Here is an 18,138-nt window from a genome sequence, read left to right as displayed (position 1 = left end):
TGTTTTACATAAATTGTCTCTTTATTCTTTGCACCAGCCCTCATGAAGCAGGTGATATAGTTTCCTTAATTTAACCAAGATGGAAATTGAGGCACAGACAGGTTAAATAACTTGCCTAAGGTCACAAATTCATAAAGTCAGTGCTGAAATCCAAACTCACGCCATTTGACTTCAAAGCTATACCTTTTACCAATATAAACTATTTTGCTCTGAAGTAGACAAGTTTTAGCATCGTGAGAATTAAGTGAGCCTGGTCATAGGGAGAGCTGGTGAGAGGACATGAATGATTTCACACAGCTCATGTCCACGAATGGAAAAATGTCTCAGATCTTAGGTAATAGTGAGGATCAATCTATTTCAACCCTTTTTAATACCTTAGTTATAATCCAAATAGCCAGAATAGAGGCCACAGATTGTGGGCACACAAACCTAAGAATATGATAATTACTAATCAGAGATAAAAGCAGCTGCTGGAAGCCAGGACAGTGAGGACAGCGAACGCTTTCCATGTTACAGTGCCTGGCATTTCTGTAAACACCGTGCAGCTCAGAAAAACCCTACTGATGAGGAAAATAAGCTCAGAGATAGTAAATTACTCATGCAGAAACACATTTAAGTTTCTGAGATGGCATCTGAACACATACGCAAAGACTTCAAAATTTGGGCTCTTTCCATATCAAAGAAAATTAATTTTATATGTTTTTATTGTTATTAATACAACTAAAAATGTCTGGATTAAGCATGCGGTATGATTTTTACGTTAACTGATAGGTATTTATCATCAGCTACGTTTATCAGGAACACGGTGACTCTTTTTTTGCAAACTGCTCTTGCTTAGAATTCATTATACACCTCGATAAGTAAGGCGAGCACAAAAAATAGTAATCTAAGGCATGCTTCAGATACACATTGCTGCAACCAGAATTTCGGCTGGAGGAAAAGACTCCAACTTAGCTGGCCTGGGTTCTCGCTCCCTGCCCTTCCACGAGCCATAGTTCAGGTTTTCCATCTCATGCCCTATGCCCTCTTTGAGTTTCCCTGCACAACTTCTCTGGCCCAAAAGTACCAAGTCAACATCTGGTGAAGATATTTTGAAGTGGCCCAGTCTTGCTTCGCTCATTCTAGTTACATAAGAATCCCTGCTGTGTTGCTTCTAAAAAACATTCTAGAATGAACATTGATAAGGAAAGGAGAGGCCCTTGGGCAGCCAACTCCTCCAAAACCTGTTGCTTGTGAGATTGCACGATGGCAAGAGACATTTGGACTTTGCTGTTGGCAGTACGCTCTGTCCAGAGGGCCTGGCGTCCGATTACATTACTCAGCGGTTTCATTCCTATTGGTAAAATAATTAGATTTTTATTGGATGCTATTCAGCCTCTAGAACATATAGTGATTGCCTAATGGAGGTTTATGGGCAGTTGTTACTGGAAATAGAAAACATTCAAGGTGAAGAGCTCAAAATGTTCGAAGTGTCTTTGAAATGATCAAAGGACCAGGTTAATCTGAAGGGCAGGCTGTCAGGATTCCTCTTGGCTCCCCACACACATCTCTCTGTGCCTCCAGATGCTGGCGTTATGACACGTTAGCATTTCCCTGTTTTCTCAAGAGGGCCTAAAGAAGGTGCCCTGAATGAAAATGAATTTTTAATATATCCTGATTTGAAAAGTATGAGCCCCAGTTTTCTTTTTGATTAAAAGAGGTATTTATAATACCTACTTCATGGGATGTGATGGAGAGCAAATGAGATGATGTACTGAAAATGATTTGTAAACCAAGACATTATTGTAGTTCAGTTCTCCGATGGAGTTGGATAGGAAGGGCATCTTACAAATAAAATTATAACACTATTTGGTAGAACAGAGGGCCTTATTAATATGCGCATCTATAGACTCGTTTCTAGATTCTGACTGGTATACACAGAACTAGTGATTGATCTGATTAGAGACATAAAGAAGCACTCATGCTATTTTGTTAGACAAATAAAGGAAGTGGTTTTGAATTGAAATTGAAGGATGAGTGAACTTTGAGTGGAATCTTGAAGGATGAAGAGGATGGGTAGGTGAAGAACGTTCTAGACTGACTTGACCATACAGAGTGTTTGGTGTGTGGTCTGGTGGCTGCCCTGATGTGTCCGGGGCATAATGTGAGATGAGATTAGAAAGGTAACTGACGAGCGGATCGTGGAGGACCTTGAATGCCACAATCAGGTTTTGGGTCAAATTCCGTAAGTAATTCATAGGGATTCATCAAAAGCTATGGGGAAAGAGGTTGTTGGCATGATGTACAAACCTTCTGTATTTTGCCACGACGCCTCTCATAGCAGTACAACTTGCCCAAAGGATGTCTTGAACAGGCAAAGCATGGAGACAGGGCGGCCAGTGGGAGGCCACTGAATAGTTCAGCCAGAGTGACGGTGGGATAGAAAGCTGGGCTGCAGACGCAGGGGAAGTGGGTGGATTGAATGAGCCGGACTTGGCTGCTGAACGGTAGGGGAGGAGGACGGCAGAGGAGGGTTTCAGGCTGAGCAAGTGCCGTAAGTGAATGCAGAACACAGCAGAGCTGGTCTGAATATGGTCACAGTCTAGGTGATTTGCTTACCCGTCCTATGGTTTGGGTCTGTTATCAACTCTCTGACACACTCAGCACGCCTTGGCCAATCAGCTCTGGTTTGGACCATTTTCTCCAACTGTTGCCAAGACCTCCGGGAAGTCCATTGAGTGTGGTGACAGGCCCTTCCTCTTAAAGGAGAATGCCAGCTCCTTTCAAAGGAATGGGTACTGATTTTTTGGTACTCGTCTCTATTTGCAATCTCATGGCAACGGGGAACACACGGATCATTCCTGCTTACAGCTCTACGATTTAAGATTCAGAGTGGCTGGGTGGGCAGTTTTTGAAGACAGCCTTTGGTTTTTGTGTTGTTTTTCTTTCTTGGCCCAGCACAACCAGTTAAACACAGGAAATTAAGATCACATTGTCTGGGTACTCACTGATTGACAATCTCTAAGCCCTGATTATTTTGTTTTAAAGTTGTCTTCATGTGCATAAATATGCATCATTCCCAACATCAAAAGGTGTTTGTTAAAAGTTCTTTCGAAACTTTTCTGAGGGCGCTTGGGTGGCTCAGTTGGTTGAGCGACCAACTCTTGGTTTCGGCTCAGGTCATGATCTCAGGGTCCTGAGATGGAGCCCCGCACTGGCCCCTGTGCTCAGGGTGGAGTCTGCCTGGGATTCTTTCTCCTTCTCTCTCTGCCCCTCCTGCTCATGCTCTCTGTCTCTCTCAAATAAATAAACAAATCTTAAAAAAAAAAAAAGTGGTCCTGAGTTATTCAGGACCCAGAGTAGCAGTTGTGCAACACTCACACCGTGTGCCATGAGGGATGCTGACCTCTATACAGGGAGTATTCTGGCTTCCACATTTCTGCCTGGTGGGAGAAGGTGCAGTAGGAGTCATTGTTGGGGAGAAGCACAATAAAGAGATGTGTCTTTCTGCTTAAGAAAGGCAATTACAAATAGAATGAGTAGAATTTTGCAAAATATATTGGAGGGAACAAACCTCTTTGGCAATATAATTAGTAGAGATTGTACTTGAAGTGCTTCTTACAGAACACGAGGTTTATTTCTCTGTGGGTGTTTTGTCCTAACACTGTCAAAAGTGATGCCATCAGTCCCTGAGGTATAGTTTATAATCTAAGAATAACACAGAAGCACATGTTATATTATATAGAAAAAATGGCAAAAACACAAAGAAGTTATGCCTAATGTTTGCTTTCCTTTGATTTTGATGACAACAAAAAGTAAGTAAAAGCAAAATTTATGTGTAATTGAGAGCTTTAAAAATATCCTGACGGCTTCTATTTATTCAATAATCATTCATCAAAAGTGGCTATAGGATGCTAGGTAGTGTCTAATGAACCGGAGATAGAAGTGTATAAAAGACATGCTTCAACTACCAGGGAGCTCCTGTGGACGGGAGTGATGGAAGTGTCCCATCACGATGCCATCAAATAAGGCAGAGATGGAAGGTGCACAAGGCTCCCTGGGAGGGCAGAGGAGAGAGTGAGGAGTGGAGGGAAAGCTTCAAAGAGGCGGCACAGCTCGGGCTGGTCAACAAGGATGATTGTTTCAGCGACAGTGTGAAGCAGAGGGCTCGAGGAGAGAAAAGGCACAGAATGAGTGAGAATATGTGGTTCAATCGGGAAAATGACAAGCAAGGCTGCAACTGCGGTTTGTCATTCCCCTTCTTGTTGCTCAAACCCAATTCTAACCAGGCATTGGCAACCACATGCTTCAGAGGACACAGGTCCTTTTCCAGCCCGAGGGGGGTGGTTTTTAAGAGTGTTAGCCCATCACAGCACATCACCTCCCTGTACCAATGACTGCTTTCAGCACAAGCTGATGTTAGGAGTTGAATTGTGTCCCTAACAGACATGTAGAAGTCCTAACCCCTGGTACCTGTGAATGTGATCTTATTTGGAAAGAAGGCCTTGGCGGATGTCACCAAGTTAAGGTGAGGTCATACAGTGGGCCTTAATCCAATATGACTGAGGTCCTTCTAAGAGTAGAAGAAGTCCTTGTGATGATGTGGACACATGGGGGGAACACTCTGACAGCAGAGGCAGAGATTGGAGTGATGCCAAGGTCAAGGATAGGTCAAGGAACACCAAGGATTGCTGTTGACACCAGAAGTTAAGAGAAACACATGGAAAGATTCTCCCCGAGAGTCTTCTGAGACGGCACGGCATTGCCAACACCTGATTTTGGCCTTCTTTTCTCTAGAACTGTGAGAGAATAAATGTCCCCTCCCCTTCTTAAAGATTTTATTTATTTATTTATTTATTTATTTATTTATTTATTTATTTAGAGAGCACAAGAAGGGGGAAAGGCAGAGGGAGAAAGAGGGAGAGAATCCTCAAGCAGACTCCATGCCGAGCATGGAGCCTGATGTGGGGTTTGATCTCACCACCCTGAGATCATGACCTGAGCCGAAATCAAGAGTCAGATGCTTAACCAACTGAGCCACCCAGGTGCCCCAAATGTTTGTTGTTTTAAGCACCCTGGTTTGTGGGCTTTGTTTCAGCAACCCCAGGATACTAATTGAGCCAGGTTAATGAAACATGAGGGGAAGCAGCTAGGGAATTCTGGGAAAGCATTTCCTCCTTCTCCCTCTTAGGAAGGAATGAAGCTGGGGGCATTTCCTCCGTCCCTGTCCATTACAGTTAGGGTATGTGGAGTGGCTATGGCCATCTCTCAACAGTAAGGAGATAAGCCTGAGGACAAAGGCCAATGTGCAGAACCTGATGGAATAGAATGTACAGGCCTACAATATGTCATTGAGTGGTTGAATTATCCTGGAGTTTCTGGATTTCCTATCGTATGAAAGCAAATGTGCTCATTTCTTGTGCCACCTTAAGTTTTCTGTAATCTGCACATGAAAACACCTTAGCTGATAATGAGGGGTTAGTGGTGTCTACAGGAAATAATTAGGGTCAGGAAATCTTTTATTTCCTACCAGCTGTGGACCGTGGCCACCATTACCATTAGTCTTATGCAGAAGGGACACTCCCCACAAAGGCACATGTGCTTTATTACTAGCTAGTCCCAGTTCCATTAAGACTTCTTCGCTGGCAAAGCAAACGGGGCCATATATGAGCCTTGAGGTCCTGCTGGGTTTTGTACATATTTCCCATCCCAGAAATGCTCTCCCATCCCACATTCTCCACCACGTAGCTACTTTCCACCCACCCTCTGTGTTTCAGCTTAGATACCATTGCTTTGAGAATACTTCATTGACTCACAAGTTTGGGTTAGGTGCCCTGCTAATGGCTTTCTGGGCACCCTGGACTTGCCCCATGTTAGCATTTACCACACTGTGTTGTGGTTGCCTGTTTACTGTCTCCATCCCTCACTAGTCTCTAAAGTTTGGAGGCAAACACCGTGAGTCCTCTGTTTCCTGTTCCATGCCCAATATAATACAAAGCCTACCTCACAGTAGGAACTCAATAGGTACATATTAAGTGAAGGAAAATGAGAGACAAGACAGTGCCACAGTTTGCAATCCAGAGTTCACCTACAACATTCTGACTGGGGCCTTGAAAGAGCAAGAGCTGGGCAGGCCCTTGGCAAAACACAAAGCAGGCAAGTCACTGTTTGTCCCTGGCCTTGGGGTCCTATTCTGGGATTCCTCCACCCTCCTGACCTGTCATTTCCCTCTCATCCTCTCCTCTCTCCAGTTCACTTGCGGGGGAGGAAGGAATGATCATGGGTTACCTAGAACGACCAACTAATCTATTACTTCTTCTAGGGAAAAAACGCATTGCATTAAATATTAGTTATACTACATGGAACTAGGTCTCTAGAAAGCTCCTAAAAAATTGTCAAGAATTTATGATAGGGCAGGGAGCAGAAGCAAGTGGGGCTTTCATGCCTTCATAACATAGTGGGTAGGTACTTGCCTGCTTTGTCCCCTCCCCCCCCAACTCTTTAAAAAAAAAAAGTTTATTTATTTATTTAGTTATCTCTACACCCCATGTGGGGCTTGAACTCAAGGCCCTCAGATGAAGAGCCACATGCTCTACTGACTGATTCAGCCAGGCGTCCCTGGTCCCCGGTTTCACTAAGAACTTAGGGAGAATCATCTCATGTTTGATACTTGAAAACATCATCCCACGATGATCTTGCTGTGGTGTTACCTCCATCCAAGGTCACTGATTCCATCAGTTGTGACGGTAATTGTTTTATCTTTAAGGTGAAGGTTATTCATTCACTCAACAAACACTTAGGCGCTTCCCAGGTATGCACCAAATACTGTGCTGAGCACCAGGTCACCCATGGTGAGACAAACACCAGCCCTATCCTGGTGGAGCCTACAGTCCAGTGGGGCGGTGCTGGGGGAACCACAAATAAATTAACATTAAAAATTTGCTCCAAGCGTTGTCAACGAAAGCAATAGGTCGTTGAGACGGCGTAAGATGCAGGGAGGGGACTTAGTATGATTAGGGACAACTTCCTGAGAAGGTGACATTCCAGACGAAATTTAAAGGATGAGAAGGAGTCAGGCCCCGGAAACGAGGTCACGTTCACGGTAAGTCAGTTAAAAATAGCCCCAACCTCTCTAGCAGCGGTATTGGACGTCCACGCGAGGAGTCCTCGCCGCCAGTAGTAAAGATGGCGGGCGGGCGGCAGGGCGGGGCGGGGCGTGCCCATGGCCTGATTGGCCGGCCGGACAGCGTCACGTGGGCGGCCGCCGAGCATCCGGGCCCCCGGCGGCGGCGCTGCGGAGGCTCCCGGGAGCGGGCGGCGCGGCGAGCGGACGGCGGCGGCGCCTCCCGGGCCGCCCGCGTGGGCCAAGCGGCACGCGTGCCGAGCATGGCGGGCTCCCTGCCTCCCTGCGTGGTGGACTGCGGCACCGGGTAAGAGCCGCCGGCGCCCGCCCCGCTCCCGCGCGGCCCGCCCCTGCCCCGGCGCCGAGCACCTGCTCCGCGGCCCGCCCTGGCTCACCTGGCGGCCGCCCAACGCCCCGCCGCGGGCCCGGGGCCCGGCTCTCGGCCGGCCACCTGTGCGCCCCGCCCCCTCCTCCCGGCCCCCGGGGCCACGCGCAGCGACCGCTCACCTTGAAGGGCGCTGATCGCGGCCGCGGTGCGCGCACCTCGCCTCGCCTCCCACTCCTCCCGCGCGCCGGGCCGCTGCAGACCCTGCTGACGTTACTTGCCTTCCACCTGCCCAGCCGTGCCCCTACCTGTGCCCCCACCTGTGCCCCCAAGTGCATGTCACTTCTTGCTCATGATTCTTGACCACTTACTTGTGGAGGGTTTCGCATCACTTTACCAACTTGACACCTTTTGTGCAGCCCGCTTTGCTCTCTTCTAGTATCGAATGGCTCACTCGGGCTGAGCTCTTGCTTCAGTTTGCGTTCACTTGCCTTTTCGCTTAAAAACAAATGTTCAAAAGGCTCCATTTTGAAAAAGTCTAAATTTGGGAAAACCTCTTTGTGGTATAGTTTTTTTCCCCCTCTTTACTTTTTCTGGTTGAGATTGTTTCTTTTCATGTTGTTACAACATGCAGAAGAGACCTTAGGAAATTTCCTGTACTTCTAGTGGCCCAAGCTTAGCTGATTTTAGGAAGGTGAATCCATCTAGCTGATAGTTTGGAAATTTAGGCATGCCTGCTTGCATTATAGATAAAGTACTTAATGAAGTAGCCTGGAAGTAAATTTAGTCTCTTAAAGATTTTTTGACACGGGATTTTACATATTTTTTGTCGGAAAATCTTCCATGGCATGTTCACCTTAGCCTTGATTCTTTTCTGTAGAAAAATGCACTTGGTTTGGTTTCCTTGACAACCTTGTGGGGGTGTCGTCTTTAATTTGTTACAGTCCATCTCCTACTGATCATGCTTTCCTTTTGCTGCTGAAGCCACTGGCATTGGTTACAGGCTGGAAAAAACTGCCTCTTGGCTTGTGCTAATTCTTTTTGAAATAAGTATTGTATCAGAAGTTTTGTGGCTCTTTATTTTAGAAGTTGTTTTGCTACCCAGAACACAAGCCAAAAATCAAAATTGATGTGAACACCCCCCCCCCCCAGTTGCTGGCTCCTTATGCAGTCCCTTCTCCCACAATATCGGTATTCATCCCATGCCCACCTGAAGTCTGATTGTGTCAAGAGTGAAGGCAGCAGGTAAACGTATTTTTTCCACATGTGCATGTGAAATTTCTGCTTTAGTATTTTTGGTCTTGTAAACCTATTGAAATCTAAAGCATTTCTTGGTAGTAGCACTAAGGTAATGCCCACAGAGTTTGTCATACCTTTAATATTAGTAAGTTGGGGGCCTTACTCATCATTCTTGCTATAAATGTCTAAACCATGGTGCTGTTCTGACCTTTTGAGGTAAGTGGTAACTGTAACTTGGCTCACTTGGAGATGTAACTTCAGTATATCATTGTTTTATGACTCCAAATCAATGCAGTTGTCTTTGTCTGTTGTAGGCTCTGGCAGTCTGTTGTAGACAGTGACAGGGAATCTTCCCACTAGGTTTCACACGGACATATCCTGTCGTGGAAACGACTGTGATTTACCATGAATTCCCAGCGTCCGGTATATGGTCAGAAGGAGCAGCCTCCAAGGGCTTAAATTTACTTGAGCGTATCAATAGTTCTTGTATTTCCCAGAGAGCGGAAATTGTATTTTACTTTTACATCAAAATAGGATTAAAAAAGGGTAAAGTGCCCATAAAAATAACCAGGATGAAGGAAAAAGACTTAGGTAGTCATCCTAAACTGTAGACCAGTGGTTGCTGTGGTTCGGCTCCACATATGGCCTTAGTCTGCCTGTCTCACAAAATTATTAGAGAGTCATTGTCAGTTATGCAATTCTTGTCATCAAGAAGGAAGAGAAATACCTACATCTTGGGTGAAAAAGCTTTTTTTTTCTGGTACTAAATTCTAAAAGAAAAATTCACGTGGAACTACACATAGCGAGCAGTGTGATTTAGTCGACAGTGTACCAGGTAGTATTTTTTAAATAGTAAATAAAATTCATCTTGTAGGTGTGCATCCTCCTCTAATAGTCCCTGAAACCAACTCAGTGAGCACAAGTGTCCCCGGGGGGGGGGGGGAGGTGGGCAGGATAATGTGGACCAAGGTACCTGTTTGATTCAAAAATAAAGCTTTGTTTATTTAAAGAGATTACTGGGCTGCATAGTTTTCAGAGACTATTCCACAAATTCTAGTCTCACTTCTCTAACCTTTTTGGGTATTTTTTTAGAAAATATTTTTTTAAGTAATCTCTACACCCAGTACAGGGCTTGAACCCACAATCCCAAGATCAAGAGTTGCATACTCCACTAACTGAGCCAGCCAAGTGCCCCTTTTCTTGCATTTTTAAACTTACTTTGAAAGAATTCAGATCTACTGAAAAACTGCAAGAAGAGTACCAAAAAACACTATATGTTTGGGGGGGGAAGGAGAGAGAGGGAGGGGTCAAGAGAGAGGGGCAGATGTGGGGGGAGGGGCAGAGAGAGAATCTTAAGTAGGGTCCACACCCAGCATGGAGCCCAACGTGGGGCTGCATCTCACACCCTGAGATTACGAAGTGAGCTGAAATGAAGAATCGAACGCTTAACTGAGCCACCCAGGCGCCCCTGTACTATATATTCTTCATCCAGTTTCACAAGCTGTTAACATTTGCCTTGTCATTCTCTGTATAATCTCTGTAAAACAGACATATTATTATGTTTCTGCACTGTTTGAGAGGAAGTTGCATATATTGTGCCCTTTATTTTATTTTATTTTATTTATTTATTTATTTATTTTAATTTATTTGACAGAGACAGAGACAGCCAGCAAGAGAGGGAACACAAGCAGGGGGAGTGGGAGAGGAAGAAGCAGGCTCATAGCAGAGGAGCCTGATGTGGGGCTCGATCCCACAACGCAGGGATCACGCCCTGAGCCGAAGGCAGACGCCCAACCGCTGTGCCACCCAGGCGCCCCTATATTGTGCCCTTTAATACCAAAATACTTCAGTGCATACTGAGAAGAGGGACTTCTTATATACTCACAGACCCATGATTTAAAGTAAAAAAGTCTGACGTTTATGCAGTGGTGTTCTCTAATATGTTGTCTGGATTCCCATGGTCCCGTTTATGTCTTGTGGACTCTTCTTCCCCTCTCTCGTCCAGCACTGCACCTGTCTTTTAGGTCTCATCCAACTGGACCACCTTTAGCCTTGTTCTGGTTTTCAGGACATTGACATTTTTGGGAGCCAGTTGCTGTGTATATTGTCCCTCAGTGTCGGCTTGTCTGGGTTTCCCCATGATAGAGTCAGGGGGTGCATTGTGTCAGGAATATTGCAGAAGTGACACCAATCTTTCTTAGTGCTTCTCACCAGAATCTCCCCACCCTCGGCATTACTGAGGTATAACTGACATATAACATTGTGTAAGTTGAAGGTGTACAGCGTTTTGATTTCATGTATTTATATATTGCAAAATGATTCCCCCCATAGCTTTAGCTCACACCTCCCTCACATCACATAGTTGCCATTTCGTTTTTGTGGTGAGAACATTTAAGTTCTAGTCTCTTAGCAACTTTCAGGTTTATAATACAGTATTATTGACTATAGTTGCCGTACTGTACACGAGAGCCTTCTAGTCGGAAGGCTTAAAATAATATGTCTCCTTCTTGATGAAGTCCACTTGGGTTATTTGGATAGGGTGATGTCCACTAGATTTTCCCACTGCATTGTTAGTTTTTCCCTTTGCAATTAATGTCATTTATGGAGAGATATTTTGAGATTATGTAAATACCTGTTCTCCCTTAAACTTTCACCATTAGTCTTAGTATCCATTGGTGATTTTTGGCCTAATTGAAAATTGCGGTGATGATGACCAAATTGTGGTTATTTATACTCTAGTATTATGTCTCCATTTATTAATGTTTTACTATAAGGGCACTTTTCCATAGTTCTCATCTATCTATTTATCATTTGTGTGGGTTACTATTTTATTCAAAAGGTTGTTCTTACTATATTCAATGGGTTATTATCTGTTTTTGCCATTATTTGTTTTGATGCTTAAATTGTTTGAGATTTGACCAATAAAGGCCCATTCAAACTGTTTCTGGTGTTCTTTAGATGTGTCCTTATCTTTTTTTTTTGAGCATGTTGCTATTATCAATAGACTGCAATGATAGTCTTGTGTGTGCATACATCTTTTTGTGTTTTTTGCCGGCTATCTCGGGATAGATTTCTAGAAGTGGGATTTCTGGGTCAAGGAGTAACTGCATATGTGATTTTGCTAGTCAGTGTGAGATCCCAACTGCAGTGTGTATCCTCACTAGCAGCGTATGAAACTCCCTGTGTGTTCTTACAGACTAACTAATGGACTATATTGTCAATTTTTTAAATTTCTACCAATCTAGAGGGTAGGAAATGATATTATAGTTTTAATTTGAATTTCTTATGTGGGAAGATAGGCATCTTTCATTTGGTTAAGGGACATTTACATTTCTGTATTCTGTCACGTTGTTTCTCTAGCCCATTTTTCTGTGTGTCTTGTGTTCCTTTGAATTTGGAACCGCTTCATGTATTAGGGTGTGTTGGAGGTCCCACACACCACTCCTGGCTTCAGTGAATTGCTAGCAGTAATTCCAGGACTGTAGTGAAAAAGTACAAAGCAAAACAAGCCAAGGGAAAAGGCACGGGAAGCAGAGTCAGGAGGAAACAAGGAGCAAGCTTCCGGAGTCCTCTCTCACTGGAGCCACACAGACGTGCTTCGTCAGCCTGCAGTTCTGACAGTGCACCAAGGAAGCTCAGGAAAGACTCTGTGCCCAGCGTTGTGGAGGCTGGCCACGGCACCCCTGACTAGCACATACCAAAATTGCAGAGCCCCAGAAGGAAAGCAGGTGTTCAGCTTAGACTGTTGTTTGCGTGGTTTAGGCACAGTGAATACCATTTAGGGAATTGCAGGAACAGTCCCGAAACCAGAGTTCCCAGGTGCCAGCTGAGCGGCCAAGCTTGCACGCATGATGTCTAAAGAGAGCAGTCTGGGGCCTGTTCACTCTTTTCTGCACGTTGGGGCCTTAGCTCTTTGTGATGTAAGTCGCAGATATGTTTTCCCCATGTATCATTTGTCTTTTGCCGAGCAGAGGTTTTTTAAAGTAATCAAATTTATTTATTTTTTCCTTACTGTTTCTAGATTTTGAGTCATAGTTAGGAAAGTCCGCCCCACCCCACCATTCCTAGGTTATACGGTGTTTTTTTCTAATGGTTTCATTCCCCCCACCCTCTCTTTAAATCTTTCATCCATTTGGAATGTATCCTGGGATATGGTATGAGGAAGGGACCCAGTTGGAACTATTTCTTTTTTCCTTCTGGCCATCCCATTTATCTCAACATCACTTATGAAAAAAAACCCCTGTGCTTGGAGATTCTGCCTTTATCATGTACTGAATTTGTCTACGTGGTTGTGTTTATGTCTAGATTTTGTTTCGAGTTGTACTAATCTGTCTATCCATATACCACCACCGCCACAGAGTTTTAATTACTAGGGCTTTAGAGTGATTTCATACCTGGTGAGGCCGGCCTCTCCTACACATCCCTTTCTTTTTTTAGGGCTTTCTGGTAAATTTTTGCTGCTTGTTCCTCCAAATGAACTTACAGTCAGCTTCTCTAGTTCCACAGGGAGGACGCTTGGTGGCATGTTTACTTGGATTCTATCACATTTATAAGTTAATTTAATGAGGACCATCATCTTTCTGATGGTGAGCCCTCCCATGGAAGAATATGGCATCTCTTTCCATTAGATCAAGTCTGTTTTGTGTCTTTTAGGGATACTGTTTCCCTCGGGTAGATTTCTTGTTAAGTTCACACCTAAGTATGTGGTTTCTGTTTTGCTATCATAAATGGTGTCTTCTTTTTCATTATGCTTTCTGTTTTTCTTCAATACATTAAGGCTCTTAGTTTTTTTGTGTCAATTTTGTAACCTGCTACTTTACAAAATACTCAAGTTGTATGAATTTTTCCCTTGATCTTTAGCGTTTTCCAGATATGAAATCTTTGGGAAGTAGAAAGGGTTTTACCCCTTCCTTTCTATTGGTAGGGACTTTATTTGCCTTTTTTTTTTTTTTTTTGGACACACTGCAGTGACCATTATCTCCAAAATAATGTTAAATAGGTATGGAGTTAGAGGGCATTATTCTTTTGTTCTTTACTTTAGTGTGGCAGCTTCTGGTGTTTCTAAAATAAGGTGCTGACCTACGGAATGGGAGAAGATATTCACAAATGACATACTGGATTAAAGGGCTGGTATCCAAAATCTACAAATAACTTATCAAACTCAACACCCAAAAAACCAAAAATCCAGTCAAGAAATGGTTAGAAGACATGAACACACATTTCTCCAAAGACAACAAAGAAATGGCCAACAGACACATGAAAAAATGCTCCACATCACTTGTCATCAGGGAAATACAAATCAAAACGACAACGTGATACCACCTTACACCAGTCAGAATGGCTAAAATTAACAAGACAGGAAACGACACATGTTGGCGAGGATGTGGAAAAAGGGGAGCCTTCTTACACTGCTGGTGGGAATGCAAACTGGTGCAGCCACTCTGGAAAACAGTATGGACGTTCCTCAGAAAGGTAAAAATAGAGGTGCCCTATTACCCAGCAATTGCACTACTGGGTATTTAACACAAAGGATACAAACATAGTGATTTGAAGGGACACTGCACCCCAGTGTTTATAGCAGCAATGTCCACAATAGCCAAAATATGGAAAGGTCCAGATGTCTACTGACAGATGAATGGATAAAGATGTGGTATATATCTACAATGGGATATTACTCTACCATCAAAAAGAATGAAATCTTGCCATTTGTAACGATGTGGGTGGAACTAAAGGGTATTATGCAAAGTGAAATAAGTCAGAGAAAGACAACCATATGATTTCACTTATGTAGAATTTAAGAAACAAAACAGATGAACATAGGGGAAGAGAAGGAAAAATAAAATAAAATCAGAGAGGGAGACAAACCATGAGCGACTCTTAACTTGAGGGAACAAACTGAGGGTTGCTGGAGGGGAGGTCGGTGGGGGGATGGGGTAGCCGAGTGACGGGCATTAAGGAGGGCACTTGATGTGATGAGCACTGGGTGTTATATGCTACTGATGAATCACTGAATTCCACCTCTGAAACTAGTAATACACAATATGTTAATTAATTGAATTTAAATAAAAGATGCTGGCTTTTGGGCTGCTGCTGTGTGTGTGTATATGTGTGTGTGTGTTTACATGCACACACACATATATTAGTCCATTTCTGTTTTTTGGAATGTTTATATGGGCGTGAGATGTTGTCACATTATTTTATCTTAAATGGAACATGTAGGTTCTTCCTAATCCAGTTAATACGATGGGTTGTGTTAATGGCTTTCCTCATAGTGAACCGCTCTTGCATTCTGGGATAACCCCCATTTGATCATGATGCATTATTTTTTGATGTGTAGGTAGATTGTGTTGGTTAATATTTTATTTAGGCTTTTGCATCAATATGAGTGTGAGTGATTTATAGTTTGGTTTTTTGGTGGAGGCCCTGTCAGATTTTGAGATCAGTGTTAACAACCTCCTCATAAAGAAATTAAGAAGCTTCCCTTCTCTTTCCATGCTCTGGAATAGTCTGTTGTAGTATTGGGATTACCTGAGTTTTAAGGTCTTGGTAGAATTACCCCATGAAACTGTCTGGACTTAGTGCTTCGTACTCATCCTACTTCTTATAAGCCTGTTGGACGTTCCATCTCTACTGGAATCAATTTTTTTGTGTTGTATTTGTATAAAAAATTTTCATTTCATCTAGATTTTTCAAATGTATGTATATAGTAGCCTCATGATTTAAAAAACTGTCCTCTGCATTTATGGTTATTTTCCCTTTTGTCACTCAAATGTATGTGTTTTGTTTTCATCCTTTTTCTTGGTTTACCTAGTGACTTGTGCATCTTTTTTCAAAGAATGAGCTTTGGGGCTTACTTAATAGTTTTGTTATTTTTCTGTTTTTTGACTCATTTATGTTGCTTTTATCTTTATTTTTTTTCTGCTTTCCTTTGTTTTTGTCTTTTTGTTTTTGAGTTGGATGTTAAATTCATTTTTATTTTTTCCTTTAATTGAAGGTAATTAATACTACAGAATTTTGGCTGTTATATCTTAAGCTGTATGTATCCCTTAGTTTTAGTTATATTTTTTCATTATAATTTTCAAGAAATTTCTTTTGTGTTTCCCCCATAACTAGTATTTTCTATACTAGCATGTTTTAAAATTTTCATGTATAAGGGCCTGTTTATTTTTCTAATTTTGTTTTTAGTTTCTAGTGTTGTTGCAGTATGTTCAGGGAGTGCTGTTTGCTTTAGTTCTAGTCTTTGGACTTCAAGGCATCTGAGACGTGGTCCGTCTTGTGCATATTCTGCCTGTACGTGAAGATCTGTTCTCTGTTAGTGTGTTCAGAGGTCAATGTGAGCTGTCTTACTCATGATGTTATTTAGGTCTTCCAGTTTTTTTCCCTACTTACTCTGTGTTGGACTGAGAGTGTTGTTTTAAGTCTCCTGTCATTAGTTCTCCTTGCTTTACAAAAGGCGCTGCTGCCTTGTTGAGTGTCTCCCCAGCTGTTGCTTTAGTGTGGCGATGGTGTCCTGTTTCCAGGGGGCCTTTCAGTCTCCTGGAAGTCTGAGATCTACTTTGTCAGAAAGCAGATGGATGGTCAAAAACATACCAAACAAGTGCAAACCAATAGAACGCAGGAGTTCAGCTTTTAACTCTGTGTCTTCCAGCATTTATGGATTTCCATGTTTCTAAATAATAGGCACATTGATCTATCTTTTGATGATCAATTTTTCACATTAGCTATTTATTTACTGTTGTTAGATGATGGTGTCTCTCATCCTGCCTTTGCCCTGTTTCTCCTTCCCTGTTCTCCCAGTAGAGATATATTATTACATTTCCACTTAATTTGTGGTCAGTGTTTATATTATTATGCCTTTGCAAGTGTATATCCTCATTCGGGAAAGTGTACTGTATTTTTTCTCTTAAATTTTGTTTTTCTGGGAGCTAATGATTGCCGTCTTTGTTTTGTTTTCTTTGTATTCACTGCTAATTATTTTCCGTATTTTCAAGGCAGCTTCTCAGTACAGTTTTCCACAAGGCTAATCACATTACAGACCCTACCAGAGTCCAGTTTTCCACAAGGCTAATCACATTACAGACCCTACCAGAGTCTGTTTTTGGAACCTCCCTTTTGCAGACCTCTGTCCTTCTCTCTGGGGTGGTGGTTTCCCAGGCCTGCCACACAGCCTGGGACCTTCCTCATAACCTTCTAGGCCTTTCCTTTGCCTTTCTCCTGGATCGAGTGTGTTTCCTGAGTCCGTTCCTTCCTGCTGTCTGTTTTCCTGCCTGCAGGGGGTCCTCCAGTAGCCAACTTTGTGGGGTTGGGAAGGTAACTCAGCAGAGCAGGGGTTTGTGGTGAGTGCCTTTGCTGTGCCCGGGTCCTGAGTCTCACGTCTGCCCGTCGTGCATGCTTGTCATCCTGGAGTCTCCTGCCATCACTCCAGGGCTTCACGGACCTCTCTCCTGTGTGTCTGTTCCATGTCTTCTTTTTCAATTTTCTCCTTTGTTTTGGTGGAGAGCATCCTCCAGTAGCTTTCTGAGAAAGGACGCGTGGGAGGTAAAATTTTAAGATGTCTTGCTTTTCTGAAATGTTTTATCTCTAATCCCTCACTTGGTTGATTGTTAGGGTATAGTATTCAGTGTTGGAAATAATTTTCCTTCAGAATTTTTAACACACTGATTCTTTGCTTTCTTGCTTCTGGTTTTGCTGCTGGGAAGTCTGAAGACTGTAAGTGACTTTGACCCCCCCTTCCCCCCCACCATTTTCCTTTCTGGGAGCTTTTAGGATTTCTTCTTTGTCACTGGTTTCTGAAATTTCACAACAATGTGCCTTGACGTGGGTTTGTTTTCCTCTGTTGTGCTGGGCATTTTGTGAGCTCCTTCAGTCTGGAAACGAGCATCTTTGAATTCTGGGTAATACTGTTAGATTATTTTTTCCTCCACTGTGTGTGCGTGTGTCTGTCCTGTGCTCACGTGCATGCTTTTTCTGCAACTCCTGTGGTTTCTGTGTAGAATTCTCGGGCTGTCTCTCTGAGTTTCTTGTCTTTCTCGTTTTCCATCATTCAGTCCTGGTTCCTTGCTTCTATGCCTTGCCTTGTCTTCTAGCTCTTCTCTTCAGTGTTTTCCATTCTGCTCTTTTCAATTTCCAAGAATTCTTTGTGTTTTCTAAATGTTCTTTGACTTATAGCCTCTTACTTTGTTTCTTGGATGTCGTATCTTTTCATAGGGTATTGAGGATGGTGGTTTTTTTGGTGGTCATGCGGTGGGGTCTCTCCCTACATTTGTTTCTTCTAAGTTGGTTTCTTATTTCATCTCTATTTTGTGGTAGAGGCTTTCCTCAAATGTTGGTAATTTCTGGCTGCCTGCTCATGGTGGAAGGTCAGAAAATTAAAACGCTCATTGGACTCTCAATGTGTAGATTTGCTTATTGATTCTGAGCTTCAGCAAGGGTGATACAGGCAGGTTGTTTGTTGGGAGGTCTCCTGGCATTT

The 18,138-nt window shown here is 43.1% G+C and overlaps 1 protein-coding gene across 3 annotated transcripts in view; it reads left to right on the top strand.

The window, feature by feature from the left end:
• The first annotated feature begins 7,287 nt into the window (after positions 1 to 7,287).
• The window catches only part of ACTR3B (actin related protein 3B), an 88,939-nt gene continuing 78,088 nt past the window's right edge, over positions 7,288 to 18,138 (top strand). The window contains exons 1-2 of one of the 3 annotated variants that reach the window (XM_040643765.1): positions 7,313 to 7,409; positions 8,580 to 8,672. In XM_040643765.1, coding sequence (XP_040499699.1) covers positions 7,366 to 7,409; positions 8,580 to 8,672 — 137 coding nt within the window. In that variant the 5' untranslated portion in view covers positions 7,313 to 7,365. Of the gene's footprint in view, positions 7,410 to 8,579; positions 8,673 to 18,138 lie in introns of all 3 variants that reach the window. The other 2 variants (XM_040643766.1, XM_040643768.1) reach the window with 2 other exon arrangements.

The sequence above is a fragment of the Ursus maritimus genome, unplaced genomic scaffold (assembly GCF_017311325.1).
Source record: "Ursus maritimus isolate PB19 unplaced genomic scaffold, ASM1731132v1 scaffold_3, whole genome shotgun sequence".
Classification (NCBI taxonomy): domain Eukaryota; kingdom Metazoa; phylum Chordata; class Mammalia; order Carnivora; family Ursidae; genus Ursus; species Ursus maritimus.
Note: the sequence above shows the minus strand (reverse complement) of the source record. Positions and strands in the feature narration are given on the sequence as shown.